This window comes from Scyliorhinus canicula, chromosome 4 (assembly GCF_902713615.1).
Source record: "Scyliorhinus canicula chromosome 4, sScyCan1.1, whole genome shotgun sequence".
NCBI lineage: Eukaryota > Metazoa > Chordata > Chondrichthyes > Carcharhiniformes > Scyliorhinidae > Scyliorhinus > Scyliorhinus canicula.
Window position 1 is genome coordinate 117,088,815 of NC_052149.1, and position 27,394 is coordinate 117,116,208.

General features: G+C 45.6%; 1 protein-coding gene across 2 annotated transcripts in view; it reads right to left on the reverse strand.

Moving 5' to 3' along the window:
* si:ch211-267e7.3 (ADAMTS-like protein 2) overlaps positions 1-27,394 on the reverse strand; it is a 190,088-nt gene that overhangs the window by 110,551 nt on the left and 52,143 nt on the right. For both annotated transcript variants that reach the window (XM_038795019.1, XM_038795020.1), the window contains exons 5-10: positions 25,002-25,147; positions 21,137-21,260; positions 19,236-19,316; positions 18,945-19,120; positions 8,222-8,399; positions 4,741-5,191 (exon numbers count right to left, since the gene is read on the reverse strand). In XM_038795019.1, coding sequence (XP_038650947.1) covers positions 4,741-5,191; positions 8,222-8,399; positions 18,945-19,120; positions 19,236-19,316; positions 21,137-21,260; positions 25,002-25,147 — 1,156 coding nt within the window. The remainder of the gene's footprint in view (positions 1-4,740; positions 5,192-8,221; positions 8,400-18,944; positions 19,121-19,235; positions 19,317-21,136; positions 21,261-25,001; positions 25,148-27,394) is intronic.

Below are 27,394 nucleotides of genomic sequence, written 5' to 3' on the forward strand. Positions count from 1 at the left end.
GGGGACTCGCAATTTTTGGGGTTGCAGTGGAGCCGGGAGTGCAAGAGGCGAAAGAGGCCGGTGTTCTGGCCTTTGCGTCCCTAGTAGCCCGGCAGAGGATTTTGCTTCAATGGAAGGATGCAAGGCCCCCAAGTTTGGAGGCCTGGATCAATGATATGGCGGGGTTCATTAAATTGGAGATGGTGAAATTTGCCCTGAGGGGATCAGTACAGGGGTTCTTTAGGCGGTGGCAGCCTTTCCTGGAATTCCTGGCAGAACAGGAGGAAAATAGGCCAGCAGCAGCAACCCGGCGGCGGGGGGGGGGGGGGGGGGGGGGGGGGGTTCCTGTTTTTGATATGTTTTGGAAAATCTCAATAAAAATTATTTTTTTTAAAAGAGGAAATTAATGCAATAGTGAGGCGGGCTATTAATTCCGACGATGTAGAATTTGTATGGGTAAAGCTGAAAAACACTAAGTTGCAAAAAACTTTAGTGAGGGTCGTATATAGACCTCTAAACTGTCGTGTTGATGTTGGGAATGGCAATAAACAGGAAATTAGAAAACGGTGTTTGGGACATGTTATGGGCCAGGGTTTAGAGAACTCCAAAGTAGATCATGGAGATCACCTGACCCACGATTTTTACTAGATTGTGGTATGGGAAGCACACGGCCCACTCTAGAGGTGTGGTGCAGCAGAAATCTAAAAGTAATTTTTTTAAGCCAAACGATGTTTATTCTATGAACTCAGTTAACCTTTTTAAAACATACAGTGAACATCTTAGCAACCATCAATTCAAATACAATCGCCAAACAATACAACACTCTAAGTAATCCTTAAACTCTCCTTTTAACATCCATAAGACAAAAACCCTTTTTACAGAGGCTCGTCAGGTTTAAATTCTCTAATGAGAGCAATTATCACTCTGAATTCACCAAATGATCTAGAGATAGTCTTTAGGTGGCAGAGAGATCAAAATTACACCTTCTTTGGCTGGCTGCAGCTCCAACACTAAAACGGAACTAACAAACACAGGCTCACCCAAGCTTTTCCTCAAGCAAAACTAAAAAGCAGAGCCAGAGCTCAGCTCCACCCACACTCTGACATCACTGCAGCCACTTGAGCAGACAAACATTTCTTAAAGTGACATTCCCATGACAGACACTATCTAAAATTGTGGGAGTGGAAGTCAGGCCGGACCACACGTGGTGATCTTTGGGGGTATCGGAAGTTCCGGAGCTGCTAGAAAAGAAGGGGATCACTGTCATTGCTTTCGCCTCTCTAATTGCCCGACAAAGGATCTTGGATCTTGCTAAATTGGAGGTCGTATACGCCACTGGGGGTGGCGGGCTGGCTGGAGGACTGGTTGGAAAAGATTAAATTTGAGTTGAGGTGGTCGGCTGAGGGCTTTGGGACCCCGTGGGGGTTGTTCATGACAATGTTTGAGGAATTGTTCGTCACAAGGGCTGGGGAGGAGGAGGGAGGGAGAGAGGGAGGGGAGGGGGTAAAAGGAGAAATATTGTACAAAGGGACTGTGACTTTGGGGAGTGTGTTTTTGTATATGTTGCTGGGATTTTTAACGCATGTTTGGAATAAAATACATTTTTAAAAAAGGAAATTAGAGACACATGCGAGAATGGGTGGCACAGTGGTTAGAACTGCTGCCTCACAGGGTCATGGACCCAGGCTCAATTATGGCCTGGGTGACTGTCTGTATGGAGTTTACCTTTTCTCCCTGTGTCTGCGTGGGTTTCCTCCGGGTGCTCCGGTTTCCTCCCATAGTCCAAAGATGTGCATGTGCAGGTTAGGTGGATTGGTCATGCTAAATTGCCTCTTAGTGTCCAAAAGGTTAGGTCGGATTATTGGGTTACTGGGAGAGGGTGGGGGTGTGGGCCTCGGTAGGGTGCTCTTTCAGAGGGTTGGTGCAGGCTCAATGGGTCAAATAGCTCCCTTCTGCACTGTAGATGTTCTAAAAAGGGACATCTGTAATTATGGGTGACTTTAATCTGCCTAAAGATTGGGCAAATCAGTAACAAATTAGTAACAATACCATAGAGGAGGAATTCCTGCAGCAGATACAAGATGGTTTTCTGGGGCAATACACTGAGGAACCAAATAGAGAATAGGCCATCCTCGACTGGGTATTGTACAATGAGAAAGGAATAATTGGCAATCTGGTTCTACGAAATCCCTTGGGGTGAGTGACAATAATATGATAGAGTTATTCATCAAGGTGGAGAGTGACATAGTTGATTCTGAGATTCGGGTCCTGAATCTTAATAAAGCAAACTACAATGCTATGAGACATGAGTTCGTTATGATGGATTAGGAAACGTTACTTAAAGGGATAACAGTGGATAGGCAATGGCAAACATTCAAGGAAGGCATGGATGAACTGCAACAATTGTTTATTACTGTCTGGCCCAAAAGTAAAAAAGGAAAGGTGGCCAAATCATGGGTTACAAGGGAAATTAGTGATCGTATTAGATCCAAGGAAGAGGCATTGAATTGGCCAGGGTAAACAACAGACCTGAGGATTGGGAGCAGTTTAGAATTCAATAAAAAGAAGGACCAAGGGATTGATTAAGAAGTGGAAAATAGAGTACGAGAGTAAGCTTGCAGAGAACATTAAAACTGACTGTAAAGGTTTCTATAGGTACGTGAAGAGAAAAAGATTGGTGAAGACAAATGGAGGTCCTTTACAGTCAGAAACAGGAGAATTTATAATGGGAAACAAAGAAGTGGTTGACCAACTAAATACATATTTTGGTTCTATCTTCACAAGGGAGGACACGAATAACATACCAGAAATGTTGGAGAACAATGTTGGAGTGAGGGAGAAACTGAAGGAAATGAGTATTAATGGAGAAACACTTTAGGGGAAATTGATGGGATTGAAGGCCAATAAATCCCCAGGTCCACCACCATCCCAGAGTACTTAAGGAAGTGGTCCGGAAAGTAGTGGATGCATTGGTGGTCACCTTCCAAGATTCTATAGATTCTGGAATAGTTCATACAGATTAGAGGGTCGCTAATGTAACTCCGCTATTTAAAAAGGAAGGTGGGGAAAATTTGGTGGCAAGGTGGCGCTGTGGTTGGCACTGCTGCCTACGCCGCTGAGGACACTGTTCGATCCTGGCCCTGGGTCACTGTACATGTGGAGTTCTCCCTGTGTCTGCATGGTTTCACCCCCACAACCCAAAGATGGGCAGGTTAGGTGGACTGGCTACGCTAAATTGCCCCTTAATTGGAAAAAAATAATTGGATACTCTAAATTTATTTTTAAGAAATAGTGGGGAAAATTCTAGAATCCATTTATAGCAGAGCACTTGGGAATCGGATAGCGTCAGCATGGATTTACAAAAGGGAAATCAGGGCAGCACGGTAGCCCAGTGGTTAGCACAGTTGTTTCACAGCGCCAGGGTCCCAGGTTCGATTCCCGGCTTGGGTCGCTGTCTGTGAGGAGTCTGCACGTTCTCCCCATGTCTCCGTGGGTTTCCTCCAGGTGCTCCGGTTTCCTCCCACGGTCCAAAGATGTGCAGGTTAGGTGGATTGGTCATGCTAAATTGCCCTTTCGTGTCGAAAAAGGTTGGGTGGGGTTGCTGGGTTGCGGGGATAGGGTGGAGGGTGCTCTTTCCAAGGGCCGGTGCTGACTCAACGGGCTGAATGGCCTCCTTCTGCACTGTAAATTCAATGATTAAATGTATTTATATGCTTGGCAAATCAACTGGAATTCTTTGAGAATGCAACTCATAGGGTTGACGAAGAGGGTCCAGGGGATGTGGTTTATTAGGACTTTTAGAAGGCCTTCGCTGAAGTCCCACGTAAGAGACTAGTGTGTAACATTAGAGCGTACAGGCGAATGGAAAATTGATTGGCAGGAGCAGGATGTCTCGGTGCAATTAAACCGGGCCTTTGTGACACCACACCTGGAATTTGTGTGCAGTTTTGGGTCTCCTTATTTGAGGAAGAATGTTCTTGCTCCAGAGGGCTTGCAGAGAAGGTTTACCAGACTGAATTCTGGGCTGGTGGGACTGACGCATGAGGAGAGATTGAGTTGATTTGGACTGTATTCGCTGTAGTTCTGAAGAATGAAGGGAGATCTCAGAGGAACTTATAAAATTCTAACAGACCAAGACAGGGTAGATACAGGATGGTCCCGATAACAGGAGTATTCAGAACCAGGGACCATAGTCTAAGGATACAGGGTAAACCTTTTAGGACTGAGATGAGGAGAAATGTCTTCACCCAGAGAGTGCTGAGCCTGTGGAATTCGCTATCACAAGAAGCAGTTGAGGTCAAAACATATCTTTTCACGAAGGAGTTAGATATAGCTTATGGGACTAAAGGGATCAAAGGATATTGGGCGAAAGCAAGAACAGGTTACTGAGTTGGATGATCAGCCAGTTGTCATATTTGGATTTTGTTTTCACAAAAGTATCAGGAAGCATGAGGTAAGAAAAAGCAATTCAACTGACAATTACATACAAAACTATCCTCCAAAGGGACATTCCCTCCTTAATTGATCTGCTGATGGGAAACTCTGCACAATTTCTCAAAGACCATTAAAATAGGGTCAAGAATTATAATCTGCCCCCTCATGTGTACTGCCCTAAATCGGCCTGCTGCCTTCTTTGTTGTGAGCGGGAATTAGGATTGTAGTCTCTGTATATCATTACAAAACATGGAAATTACTTCTAGGACTGTTACACAAGAGTGAATTGGAACACATTCAAGAAATAAAGTCAGAGTTAAACCTTACCTTTCAGCATCTGGCGACTGAATAGACTCCGTCCTGTGGTTATTAACTAAGTTTAAAAAGTGGAATGAGGTGGAATTGGAAAGTGGGTATATTGAATCCGTTAACAGGCTATAGCTAAATCTCTCCCCGCCTCCAGTGTTTATTCCAGGCTCCGAGTCCGTTTGAAGCTGTTCAAGTACGCTGCCCTGATTTGGTTCTTCAAGTTGCTGGCTGTCGAGACCCATGTTTGAGTAACTGGTGAAGTTCTCAGTCCTGAGCTTGGCTGACATGTTGGCCTGCAGTTCTGTACACAGGATGGGAAGAGCTGCATTCAGAGAGCTGTTCCTACATAACATTCTCAGACTGCTCTGCTGGGAAGTACTTCTGAAGTTATTGTGCAAACGGGGGTGGTGCAAAGTGCTTGTTGTGTTCCATGGTGTTGGACTCAGACTGATCACGTTGGACTGAAGGGCTGTGAAAGAAACATTGGATTAGAATTGTGTTTATTCAGAAGGTTACCCAAATCCTTCAACTCTTCCAAGAGTGAATCTGACATATGGAAAAAAGGTAGGAGCAGAAGTAGGCCATTTCGTGCCTCAACCTAACACCATTATCTTATTATACTGTGGCTGATCTGTATCTTAACTCCATCTGCCAACAATGGTTCCATAACTCTGTGAGTCAAATATTTGGGGCTTGGTGGGAGGATCAAATCACAGGGTTCTTACTCTGATTGTTCCTTCCCAAAAGAAGGCACCTTTCTTCCACTTCCACAGAGAGGCATTGGAGATAATGAACTTCCAAACTACCACTCCACAACACCAAGTTTTGGTGAGATGGTGCCCTAGTGGTAATGTAATTGTACCAGAGACCCAGAAAAATGCTCTGGGGTCACAGGTTCAAATCCTACAGTTGCAGCTGGTAAAACTTTAATTCAATTAATAAATCTGGAAATCAAAGCGAGTCTCGGTAATTATCATAGATTATCATAGAATTTACAGTGCAGAAGGAGGCCATTCGGCCCATCGAGTCTGCACCGGCTCTTGGAAAGAGCACCCTAACCAAGGTCAACACCTCCACCCTATCCCCATAACCCAGTAACCCCACCCAACACTAAGGGCAATTTTGAACACTACGGGCAATTTATCATGGCCAATCCACCAAACCTAATGGAGGCCTTGAAATCATCATCGATTGTCATAAATACCCATCTGGCTCACTAATGTCCTTAACGGCAGGAAATCTGTGTACATGCGACTCCAAAGGAGGAAATTGAGTTATACATACATACAACCCCGACAATTGCACTTATATGTGACAAGCTTCAGTGACTGGCAAATTCAATACGTTTTAATCCCCCTTCTGAGGAGAACCATCTCTCAACCTTCCCAGACTGTACAACCTGGCCGCATTATTAAACATTGTTCACACACAGAAGACAGCCACATAGCATGCACAGCCTGCCAACTCAAACTGCACCAGCCAATTGCATAGCCACCTCAACAGATACAACCCACTTAAACTGGAAACTTGCACTGTTCAATCCCGCCCCTAACCAGCCCCCTGCCTGGCCTTGATTCTTTGCCTGCTCACATCCAGGCCCACTTCTGTTTTCCATTCTTCCCATCATCTGGCTGCTCCTACATTTTCCACCAGATGGACAATTTTCTTTTAGCAACAGCATATAAAACCCCTCTACTTTCTAAAACAAAGCATGACACTGAGCCACCAGAGGAGATGCTAGGCAGGTGACCAAAAGCTTGGGCAAAGACGTGCCTGAAAGGAGCAAAGCCAGATATGGTGGAGCAGTGCTTGGGGCCTAGGCAACTGAAGACACTGCCACACTGGTGGAGAAATTAAAATCAGGGATGCACACTAGGCCAGAATTTATGCAGCACAGCTATCTCAGAGTATTGTGGCACAGAGGAAGATTGTAGAAAGAGGGAGGGGTGTGGCCATGGAGGGATTTGAAAACAAGGATGAGAATTTTAAAATCAAGACATTGCTTGACTGGGAGATAATGTAGATCAACAAGCACAGGGGTAATAGGAGAATAGGTTTTGGATGACCTCAAGTTTACAGAGAATATGGGAGGTCATGCAGCCATGAGTGCATCGGAATAGTCAAGTCTAGGAGGTGACAAAGGCATGAATGAGGGTTTCCGCTGCAGGTGAGCTGAGACAGTGGTGAATTCAGGCAATGTTCCAGAGGTGCAGCGGGTGGACACTAACATCTATTTGGAGTGTTCTAATTCAATTAAAAATAATTTTCCACTTATGATGTGTCAGCCATGACTCAGTGATAAGAATCGCGTCTCTGTATCAGAAGGTTTAGAGATCAAATGAAAACAGAAAATGCTGGTAGAACTCAACAGGTCTGGCAGCATCTGTGGAAAGAAAAACAGAGTTGATGTTTTGCTGTGAAGAAGAGTCGTGTGGACTCGAAGCATTAACTCTGCCGCTATCTCCACAAGGCAATGCTGTGTTAGGAGGAACTAAATCTCCGTTCTTTCATTGTCTCTTGGGTCAAAATCCTGTAACTCCCTCCCTAACAGCACTGTGGGTGTACCTACACCACATGGACTGCAGAGATTCAAGAAGGCGATGGGCAATAAATGCTGGCCTAGCCTGTGATGCCCACAACCTGTGAAAGAAAATTAAAAGGGAGTGAATGGTGTGGGGTGGGGGTTGGGCGTGGGGGTGTGTGATGACAAGCCCTTCATTCCCGGGATCGTTCTTCTGAACCCCCTCCAAGGCCAGCACATCCTTCATTAGATATGGGGCCCAAAACTGCTCACAATATTCAATCCATGAGTGGATTAGAATAGTGGACAGAAAACAATGCGAATGATAGAAGGTGATGGTTTCCCTTGGAAGGACAGCGGGTAGGTAACAGAATGTGGGAATGGGTGAAATGATGAGAAAGTAAAAATTTCAACAACAAGATCACTAGATTTTTTCTGGGTAAATGTACTCAGGAATACGAAGAAAAGACAGGTAATTGGAGTTGGGGTACAGATTAACCATGATCTGGTTGAACAGGCTTGAGAAGCTGAATGCCCTCTTCCTAGTCTTAATGTTCAGAGCCCTGCTACCCAATTCTCAGTGATGACACTCACGCCTCTGAATCAGAAGGTTAACATAAGAGGTTAATACTAGAATTCAGGGAAACACAGGAACGGTTTAGAGGAGCAAGTTTTTCACACACAAAGATAAACAAACATCAAATTGCAGAAGTTTGCAGCCTGATTTTGAACCTTTGTTCCTGAACTTTTCAGTTCACATGGCTTCATGAGACTTGTAAAATGCAGAACTGTCAGGGAGATTATTTGAAGGACAGAGCTCCCAGTACTGATTGTCTGATTTGTCAAGTATGGCATTCCCATCCCCCAACTCCAGGTCAGAGGTGAAGCTGACATCATTGTTACAGTCTGACCCTGCAATCTCATTATGGCTGCTGTAAACACTTTGGATGGCTGCATCATTCGGAAGCAATGTCTCACCATTAGGGCCTGGGTGGAGTTTGATTCGATGCCAGTTGGTGACACTGTCTTCATACTTTGTTTCAGGGACGCTGAAGTAGAACGGACTCTCAACGGGAGGCGCAGGCTTGAGCACGGGTGGCCGTGGGATTGTGTACTCATATGTTACGTGCGGCATCTTCCCATTGAGGTTGTAATACTGTTTTAGCAGAAAGGGAAGTAATCAGAACCACAGAGCAACAAAAGCACCTCAGTATAAATTTTCCATTTTCTGTTTGAATATTATTCTTGATCTGAACCTAAGCAGAAGGATTGCGATTCAATGATGCTGGGTCTTAGCAAGTCTAGCAGAAGTTGGAGAGCTGAAGAGGTAAATCAAGTGGTGGTTAGTTGATAGAAAGATTTAGTCCATAGGTGGTAAGAGCAAGGATAGAAAGGTGGAGGGAAAAATGCTCCTCGATATTCAACGAACACTGCAACAATGAGCAAGACTAGAAGATTGCACAATGAGTCTTGATTGAAGTGAAGTAAAGAGTATGGAGCTTGGAACGAACAAATGAAGAAAAGTCAGAGTAAAAGTGACCATAGCGATACTGATAAATCAGAGAAGCATGAAAAAGGTTGAAGCAGACGATGTTAAGAGCTTGTCAAGCTGTTTCTCATTCCCTGTCCTGAGGTGTGAGAAAGGTGTTAAACAAATGGAAATGTTATTTACTTTCCCTGCCTTTGTTGTTAAGAACATAAGGAGCCCAAAAGTGTATTCGGTACTCCAGGTAGGCATCATTAATACCCTTCTATAATTGTAGTAAGTTTTCTATTCTCTTATACTCTAGTCTCTTTGTGACTGCTTTTTGAAAACCCAAATACACTATATCCATTGGTTTCCCCTTAATAGGCCCACGAGTTATATTGTCAAAAAAACTCTTAACAGAATGGTCAAACCCAATTCCATAAATCCATTGGTCACTTTGCCACCATCACATCAATTCACCCACAGAAACTGAACAGCGGCGTGGAAAAATTATGCTGTTCTATAGGACATTAAATGATCCATAACTATCAGCTGTGACCCAGCGGTAGCCCAGAGTCTCCTGCTTCTGGGTCAAAAGATTATAGGGTCAAGTTCCACTCTCGGGTCTTGAGCTCAAAGTTCAGTTTGAGAGCCCTGTCCGCCACCAAGGGAGTGCTACAAAGTATAAGGTTCCAGCTTTCAGATGAGATGTCAAACCATTGGACATAAAGGATACAATGGCACTATTTCGAAGAAGAGGAGTGGAGTTCTCCTCGATCGGTCTTGACCAATATTTATGCTTCAACCTATCTCGCTATAGTAGGTGATTTGGTCATTATCTACTGGTGTTTGTGAAACCTTGGTGTAAACAATTTGGTTACCATGTTGCCTACATTACAACAGTGATGTACTTCAAATATATTTCATTGGCTTTGGAGACCCTATGGGATGTCCTGAAATCAAGAAAGTTTTTTCTATCTGTCTTCAGCCAGGAAGAGCTGGGGAAACTAAGGGAGTGATTTAATCACCGTTTTGCACCCGGCGCGGATCTGGGCATGCCAGTTCAATAGCTGGAAATGTTAAAATCGAGATTCGTGCCGGACGCATATCAGTTTGCTATCTAACCGGCTCGCTTCCAATGGTGAGTTCTGGATCTCACCCAAATATGGCGAGCATATCATTAACCCAAATTGCATTCATTTCCATCTCCTGAGCAAGATTGAAGTTGAATGTAATGCCTCCCAGGAATTAACGAGCTCCCCAGTGAGAAATCACATGGGCATTGTTTAGTACCCCTTTTAAAAAATGTGAAGCAGGCACAAGGGCCGCTGAGAGGAACTGAGGAGGTGAGTAGCCATTTCCATTTTCAGGTATGCAGCTCCAGGGCACTGCTGCCCCAGTGCTCGGGGAGGGGGAGGTTAGGGGACCCCTAAGGGAGGTTGGGCTTGGTCGGGGGGCCTGAAGCCCTCCAGGTCAGGGGTCACCCCTGGGCCTGAGTGTAGGGATGAGGGGATTTTTGTCACAATTACGTGCCGCAGGAGACTCTGGGCGGGATTCTCCTGTCTCCGACGCCGAACACGCATCCGCCGATTGGCTGGAGCATCCATGTTGGTGCCGAAATTGGGGGCAGAACCGCATTTGCGATGCTCCTCCTCCTTGCCACATGCTGTATGGACAGCCTCGGGACGTTACCTGAGGCCCTCCTCCGATGCTCCGTCCCCGATGGGCCGAGTTCCTTCCGGCGTGGGGCGCACGTGCTATTTTTTTTTGGGAACCCAGCATGGCAGCTGTGGACGAAGTCCAGCGGCGCCACAACCGGGGTGGGGGGCGGAGCCAATCTGTGGGCAGCGGGGGCTTTGGCGGGGGTTGGGGGCTCTAGTGGGGGCTGGTCCAGGGGTGGCGAGCCTGGCCAAAGGGGAGCACTATTTGGCAGTCCGGGTCCGAGCACGGCCGGCGGCATGTTGCTTTCTCCAGCCATATCCGAAGCTAGAGCTGGGGGCTTTATGCTGTGCGCCTGCTAGCCCCTCACCAGATGGACGATTGGTGGAGATTTTGCACCGTTATTTGGGGCGTAAAACACCACTATTCCCACACTGGCGTTAGCACATAATCTCCCAGACAGAGAATCCAGCCCTCTGTCTCAACAAAGGGACAGGGCAGCGCCTGTGCTACGTTCTCGTAGACTTGGCACCCCATGGATGAGGAAGACCCTCACTCCTGAAGGTCACCACAGTCCTAAACTTTTATGCAACCGATTCTTTCCAGGGCTCAAGCAGTGACTTGGGCGGCATATCACAAGCTACAGCCCATAAGTACATATGTGAGGTCACAGATGTCCTCTACACCCTGCCAGCAGACTACATCACCTTTGAGCTGGACCAGGCCCACCAAGATGCCCAGGCTGCAGGATTCCCTGTCATCGCCGGGATGCCCCAGGTCCAGCGGGATGTTTGATGGCATGCATGCCACCTTGCACACTGGGTCATCAGGGAGTGCCCTTCATTAACAGGAAGGGGTTCCCCTCCTTGAATGTTCAACCCGTGTGTGACCACCACCTCCAGATCATACATGTGTGTGCATGCTGTCAAGGAAGCTACATCCTGGGACACTTAGAGATCCCCGGGTCTTCGAGGACCACCCCAGAATGATGAGTTGGCTCTTGGGGGATAAGGGTCCTGGTTGATGATACCAGTGCGGAGGCAGGAGCCCATGTGGAGACCCAATATAACGAGGCCCATGTTGCCACCCTTGCTGTCATTGAGCTGTACATCGGATTGCTCAAAATGCAGTTCCGATGCTTGGGCCGCTCTAGTGGTGCACTGCATACACCCCTCAGGGGGTGTCGCAGTGCCCTCCACAACCTGTGCCCTCCACAACCTGGCACAGCAGTGGGGTGACATGCTGAAGGTGGAGGAGAAACATGCGGACTCGCGTGAGGAGAAGGAGGTGGTGCCGGACCAGGGGGGATGCTGGATGAGCCCGGGAAGAAGCCACAGAAGGAACCGATTGCAGCCCAGCAAGTTGGGCCTGTCGATGCGGACCACCACCTATGGTAAACATGCCGATTAGTCCTCGTACACTTGCGGGCACCAGGGTGGTGCCCTCTCAGGCCAAAGGCTCCCCGGTGTAAGTAGCCAACCTGGTTCCCGTGTCCCGAAGTTCCAACATTTGGAGACCAGTCCAGATTGCGGCGAACATCAGACAGCTGATTATCGAGACCACCGCTCCGGTGTCGAGCTCCATTGCGGTGAGATAGCCATTTACTTGGAGTGTGACCCGGATAGGTGCGGTCCTGATAGTGGCAGTGGACTGTCTTACGTCTTTAGGTCATATACGTAGCATGTCCGGCCCCTCGGGGTGTGGGGGTAGGCTGGTCGGCTGCTGGAGAACCGGGTTCCCACTTAATCTCCAGGAGCCTCGCTACCGGAGATGGCATGCCGCTTGACTGTGGCAGCCATCATCTTGGAATGTCGGGTTGGGAAAGGCTCCGCGGTTGCTCCTGGATTAGTCACAGCAACGGCCACGGCGCCTGTGGCTGTTCACTTTCGGTTCCGGCCGGCCAGTGGTCATTCCGATGTCCGATGGTGAGGACCACTACGACCTGAAGTTCCTGGAGGCCGCACTTGGCACTCTACCTGGAGAGTCTGATGTCCATTGCTCTCTGGAGAGTCAGGGGAATCGTCATTGTCCTGTAGCCCGCAGACAAAACAGTCCCGCAGGGACTCAGCCAAGGCGGTCCCACATTAGCAAAGCGTGGCGAGCATCCATAGGCATACCATAAATTCCCCATTGGATTCAGTCGGGGCCTGTGAGGCCACGTGGAATCGCTATGATTGGGGGCTGCGGGTTCAATGCCTCTCAGCCATGTCACGAATGGCAGCGTGTCTGGCCTGTCCAGATACGCGAGGCTTTTAATCAGCACATAGGTCGGACCACCGTCTGTTGGTCATCGCCCATGATGGTGTTGGTACAAAAAAAAGTTGCACTAGCTCCACGTATTGGACCCAAACGTCGGCATCAGTGTCAAACAGCTCCAGCTTACCGATAAGCGCCAGTGTTCTGCTCCGGACAGACGCATTTCCAGGCCTAGACAAAGCGGGTTTGTGCCCAATGGCTGCGGCAGCCCAACTTTTTCCTCGTCGCCAAAGAAGTAGCCGAAGGAAGAGACTTTGTGGAACGCACAGTAGGTTGGATAAGAACAAGGTTTATTTACACTATATACAATAACCACAGGTACTACAACTCCTCACCCTGGTGGGATCCCTCGACCTGCATCCAGACCGGGGTTTATATACTGTGAAGCTCCTCCCACTCAGGGAAGAGGCTCTGCCCCCTCAATTAACGGGGGAATTCATACTCCATTGTGTCGGAGGGGAATCGAATACAACATAGTGCTTGGCCCCTGAGGGGGTTGTAACACCCTCCTTACTTTTTTATTATATGTCTCTGTTTATAAAGCCCAGGATCCTGCAGGTTTTTGTTTGAATTTGTTCTGATATCAACCATCAGGGAGGAAATATTTAATAAAGCGCCTTATAAAGCAAAATAAACCATTTTTTCATCACAGCAAATCTGTTTTGAATGTATCAGGCTTGAAGGATGTACTGGATATCGACTATCAAGATATTTTGCCTGTTGAAACAGGAGTCTGGTTAACACAATAACATGAAAATTCACTTTAAAAAATGAATTCACACAAAAAAACAAGAATAATACCCAAGATATTATGCCCAGCAATGACAGTAATAAGATAATCAGAAACTTATATGTTCAAAATCCTCAATATATACCTTAAATTTTATTGCCAAAACTGATGTTGCTCCCCTCCTGTCAAATGAACTGCTCCTCAGGGCTGCTGACCTATAACATCATAAGATGAAGAGATTGTTGTCAGAAGCACAATCCAAGAGTTAATGCTGGATTCACATTGCACATTAGCTCTTCAGTAGCAAAGGCAACATTCAAAACTTTCCAAAAGCTGCTCTTGAAATATTGGAGCCTATTTTAGGGGGCTAGGTACTACACAAGGAAGTACTTTCAACACAAAGTGTATCCATCCTTTGTTTCCGGTAAGCATTGTAAATATGAAGTGTTAAAAAAAAGCTTTTCTCCCTGTTCTGACTTAAGGCCAAATTAGACAACTGCCTCAAGCTGCCATTAGAAGTGAGTGGGTGGAAGTGAGGTCCTGCACTAACTGAACAAGGAATTCCTCCCATTTCATTCCCAGGTACCATTATAGATCTGCAGCTCATTCTAACCAGTATCTTTTATGGGGCTCAGCCTTCACCAAAATAGCAAATGAATGGCAGCTTCATGCTTCATTTTTTTCAATATTCATTCTCGAGGCAGAGAAGGCCGCCATTTATTCCCTACGTCTAATTGTCTTTCAAAAGACAGCGATGGGCCTTCATTTTGAACAGCTGCCATCTGTGTGGTGCAGGCACTACCACAGTTCTGCTAGGATTGGCCACTTCAGGATTTTGGCAGGCAGAGTGAATGTATGGATATTCTTTCTTTTTTAATCTGCACGCTGGCACCAACTGAGAGCATCCCAGGATGAGGGGAGATTGGGACATTTAATTCAAATCAGGATTTCTCAACTCAAGTGGGAGAAAAAGAAGTAGCTAAACCTCGGCAAGGTAATGCAGGAGAAAGGATTTTTGCATTGAGAGCATTTCACTGTCCATTATTGGTCCTCTTTAAGCTTTTTACCAGGTGGATATCTCTCTTAGCTACCACGCTCCATCTTAGCCGTGCTCCTCACAAGCAGTCTCTTCAGTTTTTGATGTTATGGATCAGCAGCCCAGTGGAGCAGTTCATTTGACAATGTGGGGGAGGGGGAGTGGGTGGGGGGGGAGAACAACATAAATTTGGCAGTAACATTGATAATGTGTAAATTCAGAAGTTTGAACTTGTCGAGTTTTTTGGTTTTATGAAGGAACTCATTCATTCAGAAATTTTTTTTTTTGAAGAATGGTGTTAACTTGGGGAAACCTCTTGCACCATTCAAGGATGGGCACTCACATTTCTTCACTGTGCAACAGTAAATGCAAAGTTTTGAATGTTCCATTTTGCCATGGATTCCATTGTTAATAACAGACCGATGTCCCTCGCATCTGTGCCTTATTTCTATTGCATTTCAGAATACAGGGAATTGCACAGATTTCCTATTCCACCTACTGCAAAGCTGAATAGAAATAAGAATTCTGGTTAGAGAAAGAAAGTAAGGCAGATCTGGGATTCACAGCACCGGTGATAATCTCAGGACATCCAACTGCTCTTCACAGTCCAGGAGCTGCAGTTATAATGCTTGCAAACAAGGCAGACAATTTGAACAAACTCTCACAAAAGGCAACAAGGTAAATGGTTAGTTTATCTAGTTGGGTTAACCTGGTTACTGAATGTTGGCCAGAATCCTGGAGTGCACCCCTGCTCTTTGAACAGCACTTGTAGGACCCTTGACATTTGAATATGGCAAATGAACAGGGCCCGTGTTTAATGTCATCCGGAAAAGAAACAACACCTCCAATGCTGCAGGATTACTGGAGGGTCAGTCTCGATTGTGAGCCCACCCTGGGGGACAGAGCTTGAACTCAACTTTTTTAATGTTCTTATCGCCTGATTCAGAAGTGAGGGCGCTGCCATTGAACCAAGCTAATACTTTGCATGGAGAAATCATCAACAGCTCATGGAAGGGTAGCCAACTCTCCAAGATTGCTCTGGAGTGTCCTTGACTACTGTTTAATCTCCAAAACACTGTCGCCCAGGAGAAAAATCAACATGGCAGTAAAAAACTGTTCTTTTTGTTAATTTTAAAAAACACTTTTGTTTACTGGTTAGTAAAATACTGGATATGGGTAAAAGCTGCTTGACTGCCATCAAGAATCACTGGATAATGAGAAATCCATTTATTTTCCAATTGGTGTGGGAAGACAACATACCACAAGGATGGCATGTTGCCTAACCAATGGTGGGTTTGGGGTGTTTGGTTGCTGAAGGTCATGTAATAAGACCTCGAGAAATATCTTCAAACAGAGGTGGGAATGCAAGTTCACAGGGAAATTTCCAGGCACCAACTCTCCACTCTTTAGCGAACAAAGTGTGGCAAAATGCACAATACAGGTCAATGGAAATCTATTCCTCATAACCTAGGGAGTCTCATCTCGGCTAATCCTGATTAGTTTTTTGACTGTACTATGAAAAGTATTAATTCTGAATCAATTAGAAAACAATTTCCCGTGGATGAATTGGAATTTATACATTTCTCTGTAACAGAACTGGAAGCTTTGAGTTCATTCCATTTCATTCATCCAAAAGGCAACCAGGATTTGCCCATTAACCAAAGTATTAGAATGGTGCAGCCTCCAAAATATTGAAACTTCTGGCATTGTGAAATGTTGTCAGGTCAAACAGCATTTTACAATATAGCATCCTTACTTTCAGGGCATATTTAGGAAGATAGCATTTTTAAAAATTGTCAGAATAAAACAGGTAACATTATCTCAATATCATACAGATGTGCAGATTTCCATCTATCTGTGTCAAGTCTACTCTGTAACGTTTGTTGTGTTCAGTTTGAAAAACAGTCTTACTTTACCTATAGACTCGGTGGCACATCAGTTTAAAGGATTTGGTTACCAATAGTAAGAAGAGGGATCCAATGACTCTGAAAGATCATTCATTGAGGAGCTGATGATTCCTGCTGGGCAGGTAAATCATACTTGACTCACTAGATTGGGTTCTTTCATGAAGTATCAGGGAAAGTTGATGAAAGTAGTATGGTTGGACAGGGCAGCATGGTGGCGCAGTGGTTAGCACTGCTGTCTCATGCCGCTGAGGATCCGGGTTCGATCCCAGCTCTGGATCACTGCCTGTGTGAAGTTTGCACATTCTCCCTGTGCCTGCTTGGGTTTCATCCCCACAACCCAAAAAGATGTGCAGGGTAGGTGGACTGGCCACGCTAAATTGTCCGCTAATTGGGGGAAAAAAAGAATTGGGCACTCTAAATTTATTTTATAAAAATTTAAAAATTAAAAAAAAGAAAGAAGTGTGGTTGATGATGTGTATATGGACTTTCAAAAGGTATAGTCTTGTCAGCAAAATTGAAGTAAATGGATTTGAAGGGACAGGGACAATTTATGAATGAAATTGACTAAGAGACAGAAAGCAAAAGTAATGGAAAACAGTTGGTTTTCCAGTAAGTCGGCAGTCAGTATTCAGACCACTGCGCTTTGTGATGTGTATTAATAAGTGGACTTGGATAGGCAGCGTATAAATTCAAAATTCACAGATGGCACAAAGCAAGAAAATCTAGTGAACAATGAGAAAGATAGCAACAGACTAGAGAGACAGAGAATCACACTCAAACCCCCCCCCCACCCAGCTGGAGTATCTGGTCACCACTAAAATGTCAAAGCCTTAGAGTTACGGGCAGGAAGTCCACTAAAATGGTACCAGTGATAAGATACTTCATTAACGTGAAGCGGCTAGAGAAGCTAGGGTAGTTTTCCTTCAAAGCAGAGAGGTTAAGAGGAGATTTAAGAGAGGTGCTCAAAATCTTGAATTGCTTTGATGGAAGTGTTTCCTGTAGCAGAAGGATTGGTAAAACAAAGGACACAGACTTAAGGTAATTGGCAAAAGCGTCAGAGATTTTTTCACACGAGTTATGTCAATCAGTAATACACTGTTTGAAAACATGGTGGAAGCAGATTAAACGGCCTTGAATTTGCAGCGTTTTTGATGACATGCTTACAAATTCACTATAATTACCCAACTGACCACAACTTCTCTTTTTGGACTCTGAATCTGCTGTTAGAATCCCCATTAATAATTCTTGAAACCTGAGTAACAACTACTGCTGAACAGTAGTCCTGACCCTGAAGAAAAGAGGGATGTTGGTAAATATCTCCATTCTAATTAATTATTGGACGTTTTAAACTAAGTTTTTCATTTTTTTAAAGTCTGTTTGTGGTATTTCAACTTCTACCTTACCTCATGTGTATAACCTAATCTTTAATCTGCTCTCACTGAAACTTTAATTAAGTGGATTGCTCGTTAATCCTTCTCATTTCCTGGTTTGGCATCTGTGAAATTTCTTTAATACGATTGGCTGTTTAGGCAGCATGTTAATTTCACTGTAACTCAACTCTCAGAAACAAGGCTAAAATCAGTTACACATTGAGAGAGTTGAAGTTCTCGCCACAGTGATCATTAGCTCTCAGCACGGCTTTCTTCGAGGTCTACTGAGCGTGCTGTCCCGTGCCACTGAGTGCAAATTATGGATCATATGATAACTGTCAAAAGAAAATTGGTAAATACCTGATGGTGAAAGATTGCAGGACTTTTGAGAAAGAGCAGTGGCGTGTAACTAATTGGATAGCTCTTTCAGAGAGCTGGCACAGACAGGATGAGCAGAATGGCCTCTCTCCTTGATTGAGTGATTCGTATCCTAGTCCACACTGAGGCATCAATAGGGGTAGTAATACAGGAGCTACAAATGGTCACAATGTCCTAACATTAGTGAGGGTGGAGGTTGGGGTGGGAAGACCAGGATGGCTGCTGTATATCAGTGATTGATAGAAAACACACGGGGATAGGGTACTGCTTCGCTGTGATGTGATCTGTAGCCAAATAGCTTTATCAAATTGGCTGTTTGAGGTGCACAGTGCAAGACGGTCAGTTGGAACTGTAAGCCAGCAAGGTGTTTTGCCTTCTGGAGGACAGCAGGAGAGGTACTTATCAAAAGAAAGCATGACTGAGAAAGGATATATCCTTTCAAGATGGCATCCTTTCCTTCCAGAGGGATTACAGAAAGTACCCTCCCTCTACATGTAACCTAATGTCCTTCCCTTGGACGGCACGGTGTCTCAGTGGTTTGCACTGCCTCACAGCGCTGAGGACCCAGGTTCGATCCGGGCCCCGGGTCACTGTCTGTATGTAGTTTGCACATTCTCGCCGCCACAGCCCAAAAGATGTGCAGGGTAGGTGAATTGGCCACGCTAAATTGCCCCTTCATTGGAAACCAGAAGAATTGGATATTCTAAATTTATTTTTTAAAAACTAATGTCCTTCCCATGTGTAAACATCACCGACTGTAGCTCCTACACTTTTTTGTTGATGAGAGCGAGTGATTATAAGTATGTATTAACAGGACCTGTGTCCCTCAATGATCACAAGGTTCTGGATGATGCATCAGGAGTTATTAAGCCTATTGCTGTTATCGGAGTTACATACCATAACATTCAGTCCTTGGTTGGTGGGCCCTTGAGCAATGATGTATTCAAAGCCATCAGACAGCGGATTTACAGGTCGTCTATACTTAAATACTGTCCCGGCTACTCGGAAATTCCGAGGATTGTCAATCGCTGTGTTCCCGTTGAAGAAAAAGTATCCACCTTCATCTGCGAGAGCTTTAGAAGGTTAAAACAAGAGAGTAGTGATTCAATACACATCAAAAATAAGGGCGGATTAGGTGAGGGGTGAAAAAGGGGTGAAGAAATGTTTGGACTAATTCAATGGAGTTACCTAAAATATTTTCCGTTTTCCTCCTTTCAATTATTTGGATATCGGAAGCACCAACAGGAATGTTCGTAATGAAGAGATAACCTACCGAGCAAGGGGAGAGATGGTCGTCAAACGAGAAATCATTTCAGTCGCATCCTAATGCAGGGATGGTGGGGCTGCCTGCAAGTGTTGCCCATAAATTAAACATGATTCCCTATCTAGAAATGTCTACGGTTGCACAGTAATTAGTACTATTGCTTCACAGCGTCAGGGTCCAAGGTTCGATTCCCGGCTTGGGTCACTGTTTGCGCGGGATGAACACGAAGCAGCATGCGAGACCCACATTCATAGATGAAGGCCCTGAGATGACTGAGACTCGGATGATTGGATCCGCAGCACGATCTAATTCATCGGCACAGGTAGTATGAAGAATCTTAAGACATACTAAGGGATAACTGTTTTAAAATAAATTTGGATTGAATTGTGAACTTATGTTGTCCTTTGTCATCTCGCAAATAAGCCCACCTGGCTAAAACGTTTGAATAATAAACTGGTCTAAGTGTCTGAATTTTACAGACAAGCCCCTGCAAAAAGCTTCTTCAAGCATCTCCGACAAGCTCAGCCTGTCACCTGGTGTGTGACTTAATGGTAAATAGTTCCATTAGGGTTTGTAATATGTTCATGTTACACTGGCCTCTTCTGCATCTCCATTCCTTCCACATTACCAATGGTGACAACGGGCGGGATTCTCCGACCTCCCGCCGGGTCGGAGAATCGCCGGGGGATGGCGTGAATCCTGCCCCCGCCGTCCGCCGAATTCTCAGGCACTGGAGAATTGGCGGGAACGGGAATCGCACCGCGCCGGTCGGTGACCCCTCTCAGCGGCCCCCCCGGCGATTCTCTGGACCGCGATGGGCCGAAGTCCTGCTGGTTCTTTACCAGTCACGCTGGCGTAGATCAGACTAGGTCCCTTACCGGCGGGACCTGGCGGCGTGGGTGGGCTCCGGGGTACTTGGGAGGGCGTAGGGCGATCTGGACCCAGGGGGTGCCCCCACGGTGGCCTGGCCCGTGATCAGGGCCCATCTATCCGTGGGCGGGCCTGTGCTGTGGGGGCACTCTTTTCCTACGCATCGGACGTGTCAGCCTCCGAGATGGCCAACGTGTAGGTGAACCCCCCTCTGCGCATGCGCGGGGATGACGTCAGCAGCCGCTGACGCTCCCGCACATGCGCAGACTCTCGCTGGCCGGCGGAGTCTCTTCGGCTCCAGCTGGCACGGCGCCAAAGGCCTTCCATGCCAGCCGGCGGGGCGTAAACCACTCCGGTACCGGCCTAGCCCCTGAAGGTGCGGAGGATTCCGCACCTTTTGGGACAGGCCGACGCCGGAGTGGTTAATGCCACTCCATCCCGCCGGGACCCCCCCCCCCCCCTCCCAACCCCGCCGGGTACAGGAGAATCCTGCCCTATGCCTCCAGCCATCTCAGCTTTGGAATCTCCTCTCTAAATCTCGCTGCCTCACTAACTTTCCCTCTTCCATTAAAATTCTCCTGAAAATCTACCCCCTTCACAAAGGTTTTGGTCACCTGTCCTAATATCTCCTTCCATGGCAAGGTGAAAATGTTTGCCGGATAACCCTCCAGTGAAGCAGCTTGGGTAATTTTTATGTTAAATGCAGATTGTTGTTGCTGTCATTCTGATTCAGTTAAGCCACAACCCCCAACTTTCCACCTTTAAAACAACAATTGATATCAAGAGGTTGCTGCATTCATTGCCCCTGAGCTGCTGCTGGCCTATGGCATCACCTCTTATCAAGTCAGTCATGGAAAACATATCGTTGTGAGGTTATGGAGCATTTCCCCTCCATTATTAACTGAACTATTAACTATTAGTTTGAGCAAAACGTACAATTAGATCTCACACCTACCTAAATGCGTTATCCCTCGTCGGTAATTGCCTGAGATTCGGAAGCATGTGCTGCCATCACCGCCACAGAGCCCACATTTATCCAGCCTCTTAGAGGAGTACAAGAGACCATCGCAACCGACAGGCTGCAAAGAAAGACACATTGCAGTTATTGGGGATGATTGCCCTCCTCCCCTCGAGGGTCAGCTTTGGTCAGGTGAACGGCAAAACTGCTTCCACTCCTTCTCTGCCATTATGATTCAAAGCAGTGGGCCAGGAAATGATGCATTTGTGACATTATCCCTGTGAGAAAACTGCTGGATGGTTGGTGAACCTAGTAGGCAAGTTGGAGTGTCACCTTGGGAATTCACTCACAGGAGCCCGAATTAAAAAGGCAAATAGATTGTTGATCTTTAACTCAAAGGTTCTGGAATTCGGAAAAGAGGAAGTGCTATTTGCTCATACCCCATCTGGGCGACACCATTCAGTTTTGGGCACACTACCTCAAGGAGGAGATATTGGCCTCCTAGAGAGTGGAGTCCAGATCCACCAGGACCATACCTGGACTTAGAAAATAGTTAAAGTAGGAGGACAGGCCACATAAACTTGGTTTGTATTCTCTTAAGTTTAGATAGTTGTTGGGTGATCCAATTGTTGTGTTTAAAATAATAAAGGGATACAATAGGGTAGATAGAAAGAAACTATTGCCTCTGATTGAGGAGTGCACAAGAAGGGAGCGGTCTTTAAAATTAGAGCCAGATTGTTTAGGAGTGAAATCAGGAAGCACTTTGTCAAAGAAATGGTGGTAGAAATCTGCCCCGAAAGGCTGTGGATTTTTGGTAAAGTTTTTTGAAGCTTCCAAGACAGAGATAGTTTTTTTGCTGGGCAAGGGTGCAAACATAGAAGCAGGAGTAGGTCAGTCAGTCCCCCAAACCTGTTCTATCGTTCAATGAGACTATAGCTGATCTGCCTTGGCTTTCTATCCATTTACTTCCTGGGTTGTATGTCCTGGGCTAGCAATGCAGGAGTTTGACATTACTTTTGGGGCTAAAGGGATCAAAGAATATGGGGGGAAAAGCGGGAATAGGTTACTAAATGGATGATCAACCATGATCATAGTGAATGGCGGAGCAGGCTCGAAGGCCCAAATGGCCAACTCTTGCTTCTATTTTATAGCTTTCTATGTTTCAAAGATCACAGCTAAAGTTATTAATCAAGAGTGTCTAATGCTTTTTGTGGGAGACATCCACTCATCCAGCATTTTACAAGTGTTAAGAATTGGGGAAAAATTAAGATAAAAAAATGAAATTTGGAAAAATAAAATTTAAAAAGGAGTTGATAAGGGCAGCTGCCTGAAGATAATTTGATATGCAAATTAGCATATCAGTGAGAAAAGCAAGTGCTTACATATGTGACTAGGGGAAAACAATGGGGTGGAAAAAAGGCAACTTGGAAGTGGAGGGAAGGAAACTAACAGGTATATTCTGAAAGTTGGATCCCCAGGGTGGGTAACATCAAAGGGAAAGAATGATATATCCACAGCACAATAACTGGAGAAAGGTAAATTGCAAGAAGAGATTGGAGCGCAATTTTGCACCAATCTCTCGATCCCCCAATGAGACCCCTGTACTCCCCTAGCCTGTTGGGGTGTCCATGAGCCCCACCTCATAAGGCCTGGACAACCGCGGGCCCGATCCATGAGGCAGGCAAAATTCCACTTTGGCACTGCCAGCCTGGCACCCTGGCAGCACCAGCTTGCCACCCTGGCAGTGCCAGGCTGGCATGTAGGTGGCACTATGCAAATTTAGGTCCAGCCCATTGTGGGTGGGATCCAGATCACGACACCTTGCGAGATCTCATTACATCTCACAAGGTGTGGGAAGCCGGGCTCACAGGATTTACCAAGCATATCATGCCCCAAGTCGGACGCAACGCGGCCATTAGATCACGCCCATGGTATATTAAAACAAACTTTATTATTAACACAGTATTAATTTTATTATAAAAGAAATAGCTTACAATTCTCAATTAAACAATGCTTAACAATAAAATGAAACACTTTCACTGCGAACTGCTATCTTCTTTATCTCCAACGAAGCAAAACCCATCTCAGGTCAAACCCCACTTTTAAATGCAGTTAGCAAACACAGGAATACTTGCTGTATAGAGATGGCTTGGGAAGACTGCTTTGAGAGAGAGAGATCCTTCAGGAAACAATCTGCAGATTCTTGCCTGTGTCAAACTGCTGTTTAACTTCACAGCATTTGGGAAAAGCTGCTGTTCTGTTCACAGCCTCACTGACTCAAAACCTGACTGCAGGCTCCTTCCATTAATTACATCATCCTTATCCCACTCAAATCCCATGACCTGATTACTTAAGGTTAAACGCAATGGGCAGGATTTACCAGCCGTTCACGCCGGGTGGGATTTTCCGGTCCTACAACGGCGCATGGGTTTCCCGGCGACGAGGGGTGCAGTCGATGGGAAATCCCATTGACAACAGCGGGATCAGCAAATCCAACTGCCGGGCCACCTCCGCCACAGAAAAACAAGCGGCAGGTTCGTCCGTAAATCCCACTCAATGTCTCTAATTATCTACTCCACAGAAATCATAACAAAATTTCATTGGGCGTGTTCTTTTAAACACAAGCATGGTTTGAAATAAGGATGGTCTCATTTTTACAATGCTTTAATTACTCCTTCTATGGCCACAGTGTCTGCCCATCTACTGCGGTAGATACATACACACACTAACCCAGGCTTTTAATCATTACTACACCAAATACATGTACTAGACAATCATATATCTGAGATTCCTACATGAATCACAATGCAGTAATCCAGATGTGGTCTAACCAGGGCTTGGCACAGCTGCAGCAAACTTCCTCTCCTTTATCCTAATTGAAGGCTAACATTTCATTAGGATTTTTCATTTTGTTTCCAGCTGGCAACTGCATTTTAGTGATGTGTATATAGACCCCTAAATCTCTTTTGACCTCCAGTATTCCTAACATCTCACTCATAAATAACTTGGATCTATCATTTAGTCCCTCAAAATCAACAGTCTCACACTTACCTGCGTTGAAATCTATTTAGCACAGTTTCAGCCACTCATTAAATCTATCAACGGCGTTTTGTAATTTCATGCTCGTCTGCACTACTCATTATAGTCAATCTCAGAGTTATTGGCAAGCTTGGAAATGTAGCTCCCCATCAGGTAACCCAGGGCATGAATAAATAAATAGTTGGGGCCTACGTACGGGCAGCAAGGTAGCACAAGTGGGTAGCACTGTGGCTTCACAGCGCCAGGGTCCCAGGTTCGATTCCCCGCTGGGTCACTGTCTGTGCGAAGTCTGCAGGTAAATGGAGATTGTTATAGGCCCCACGAGACCCACCCGATTAATCTCCCCATGAGCCTTGTGGAGAATGAGCTCCCCCGCTGAGGGGGATGTTAATTTATTGCCATAAAAGCCTGTCCAGGCAAGAGCCGAGGTGTACAGAAGTCCCAACTGGGACTGTTACTTACAAATACTTTCCTTTTGGAAATGAACCCTTTTTGTGAATCTCCTTTCCAGACTCCTCTATGACTACTATAGAGATGGAATACAAAACAGGCATAATTTAACAGAGTGCCATATAATGTGCTCAAGGGGTGGAATGGGCTAGTCCTGTTGCTATGAACCTATTCCACACAAGTATAATGTCTGGGTTATTTATTCAGAATCAAGATCTAATGTGGGAATGTTTCGTAATGAATTTGTTGCCTGCTATTGTACTACACCGTCCACCTTCTGTTATCAGACATTTTTTCACTTCAATCGAAAGCTCATTTCCTGCACAGAAATTTGATGAATGGTTTGAAGTTCACCCAAACACATCAGCCTTACCTCACATTGGCCAGTAATGCAGACACCCTGATAGGTTCTGTCCCGGCATGATGTTCCATCCTGAGCAGGAACCATTAACTGCCTCTCTCCGTCAGTAGTGGTGCATTGCAAATCACATGGCTTGTTTGAAATATTAATGTAATCATCTGTTTAATAACCAAAAGAAGGAATTGGTAACCAGAATCAGCATCCTGTCACTCCTCATGATGAGTCTTGTCTTGTTCTGTTGAGCTTTCAACAGTTCTCTAATATCTTTACTAATTTTCTGATCTTGGTGAGAAACCAAGGAAATACAAGCCAACAGCTATCAATCTGCAGAAAATTACATTCTATGATGAGGCTCACCAGGCTGTAAAATACCTCAGAATGTGCCCGTTTAATACAATTCAACCGTATGGCCTTAAGGAGGTCACCTTAAATAGAGTAAGAAGTCTTACAACACCAGGTTAAAGTCCAACAGGTTTGTTTCAAACACGAGCTTTCGGAGCACGGCTCCTTCTTCAGGTGAATGAGCCGTGCTCCGAAAGCTCGTTTTTGAAACAAACCTGTTGGACTTTAACCTGGTGTTGTAAGACTTCTTACTGTGCTCACCCCAGTCCAACGCCGGCATCTCCACATCATGACCTTAAATAGAGATGCACGTCAGCAGCACAATTATATCTGTTACATGTTACATAGTACAATGGTCCTGGTCCTCACCAGACACTGTATCACCAAACATATTTGGAGTGATGCCTTAATCTATCTGCTGCAATAACTTGCATTTATATAGCATCTTTATCATAAAAAACATGTTAGATGACCAAAAGCTTGGTCAAAATTGGAGGTTTTAGGGAACATCTTAAAAGGAGAGGGAGAAATGGAGAGAGAGGGAAAGAGAGAGAGAGAGAAAGGGGAGAAGCAGGAGAGGGGGGGGGGGGGGGGAGAGGGTGGGGAGGAGTGGGGGGAGAAGGAGAAGGAATTGGTGGATGTTGAGTCTGGAGAAGGGTGTGTAGATAGCCCGGGTCACATTGAGATCTAAAAAGACGAGGTGTTGGGTGTCTTGAAAAATATTACGGTAGATAAGTCCCCAGGGCCTGATGGGATCTACCCCAGAATACTGAAGGAGGCTAGAGAGGAAATTGCTGAGGCCTTGACAAAAATCTTTGAATCCTCACTGACTTCAGTTGATGTCACGGAGGACTGGAGAATAGCCAATGTTGTTTTTTTGTTTAAGAAGGGTAGCAAGGATAATCCATGGAACTACAGGCCGGTGAGCCTTACGTCAGTGGTAGGGAAATTACTGGAGAGAATTCTTTGAGCAGGATCTACTCCCATTTGGAAGCAAATGGACGTATTAGTGAGAGGCAGAATGGTTTTGTGAAGGGGAGGTCGTGTCTCACTAACTTGAGACTAACTTTTCGAAGAGGTCACAAAGATGATTGATGCAGGTAGGGCAGTGGATGTTGTCTATATGGACTTCAGTAAGGCCTTTGACAAGGTCCCTCATGGTAGACTGATACAAAAGGTGAAGTCACACGGGATCAGGGGTGAGCTGGCAAGGTGGATACAGAACTGGCTAGGTCATAGAAGGCAGAGAGTAGCAATGGAAGGGTGCTTTTCTAATTGGAGGGCTGTGACTAGTGGTGTTCCGCAGGGATCAGTGCTGGGACCGTTGCTGTTCGTAGTATATATAAATGATTTGGAGGAAAATGTAACTGGTCTGATTAGTAAGTTTGCAGACGACACAAAGGTTGGTGGAATTGCGGATAGCGATGAGGACTGTCAGAGGATACAGCAGGATTTAGATCGTTTGGAGACTTGGGTGGAGAGATGGCAGATGGAGTTTAATCCGAACAAATGTGAGGTAATGCATTTTAGAAGGTCTAATGCAGGTAGGGAATATACAGTGAATGGTAGAACCCTAAAGAGTATTGAAATTCAGAGAGATCTAGGTGTACAGGGCCACAGGTCACTGAAAGGGGCAACACAGGTGGAGAAGGTAGTCAAGAAGGCATACAGCATGTTTGCCTTCATTTGCCGGGGCACTGAGTATAAAAATTGGAAAGTCATGTTGCAGCTGTACAGAACCTTAGTTAGGCCACATTTGGAGCACAGTGTTCAATTCTGGTCACCACACTACCAGAAGGATATGGAGGCTTTAGAGAGGGTGCAGAAGAGATTTACTAGGATGGTGCCTGGAGGGCATTAGCTATGAGGAGCGGTTGAATAAACTCGGTTTGCTTTCACTGGAACAACGGAGGTTGAGGGGCCACCTGATAGAGGTCTGCAAAATTATGAAGGGCATAGACAGAGTGGATACTCAGAGGCTTTTCTCCAGGGTAGAGGGGTCAATTACTAGGGGGCATAGATTTAAGGTGCGAGGGGCAAGGTTTAGAGTAGATGTACGAGGC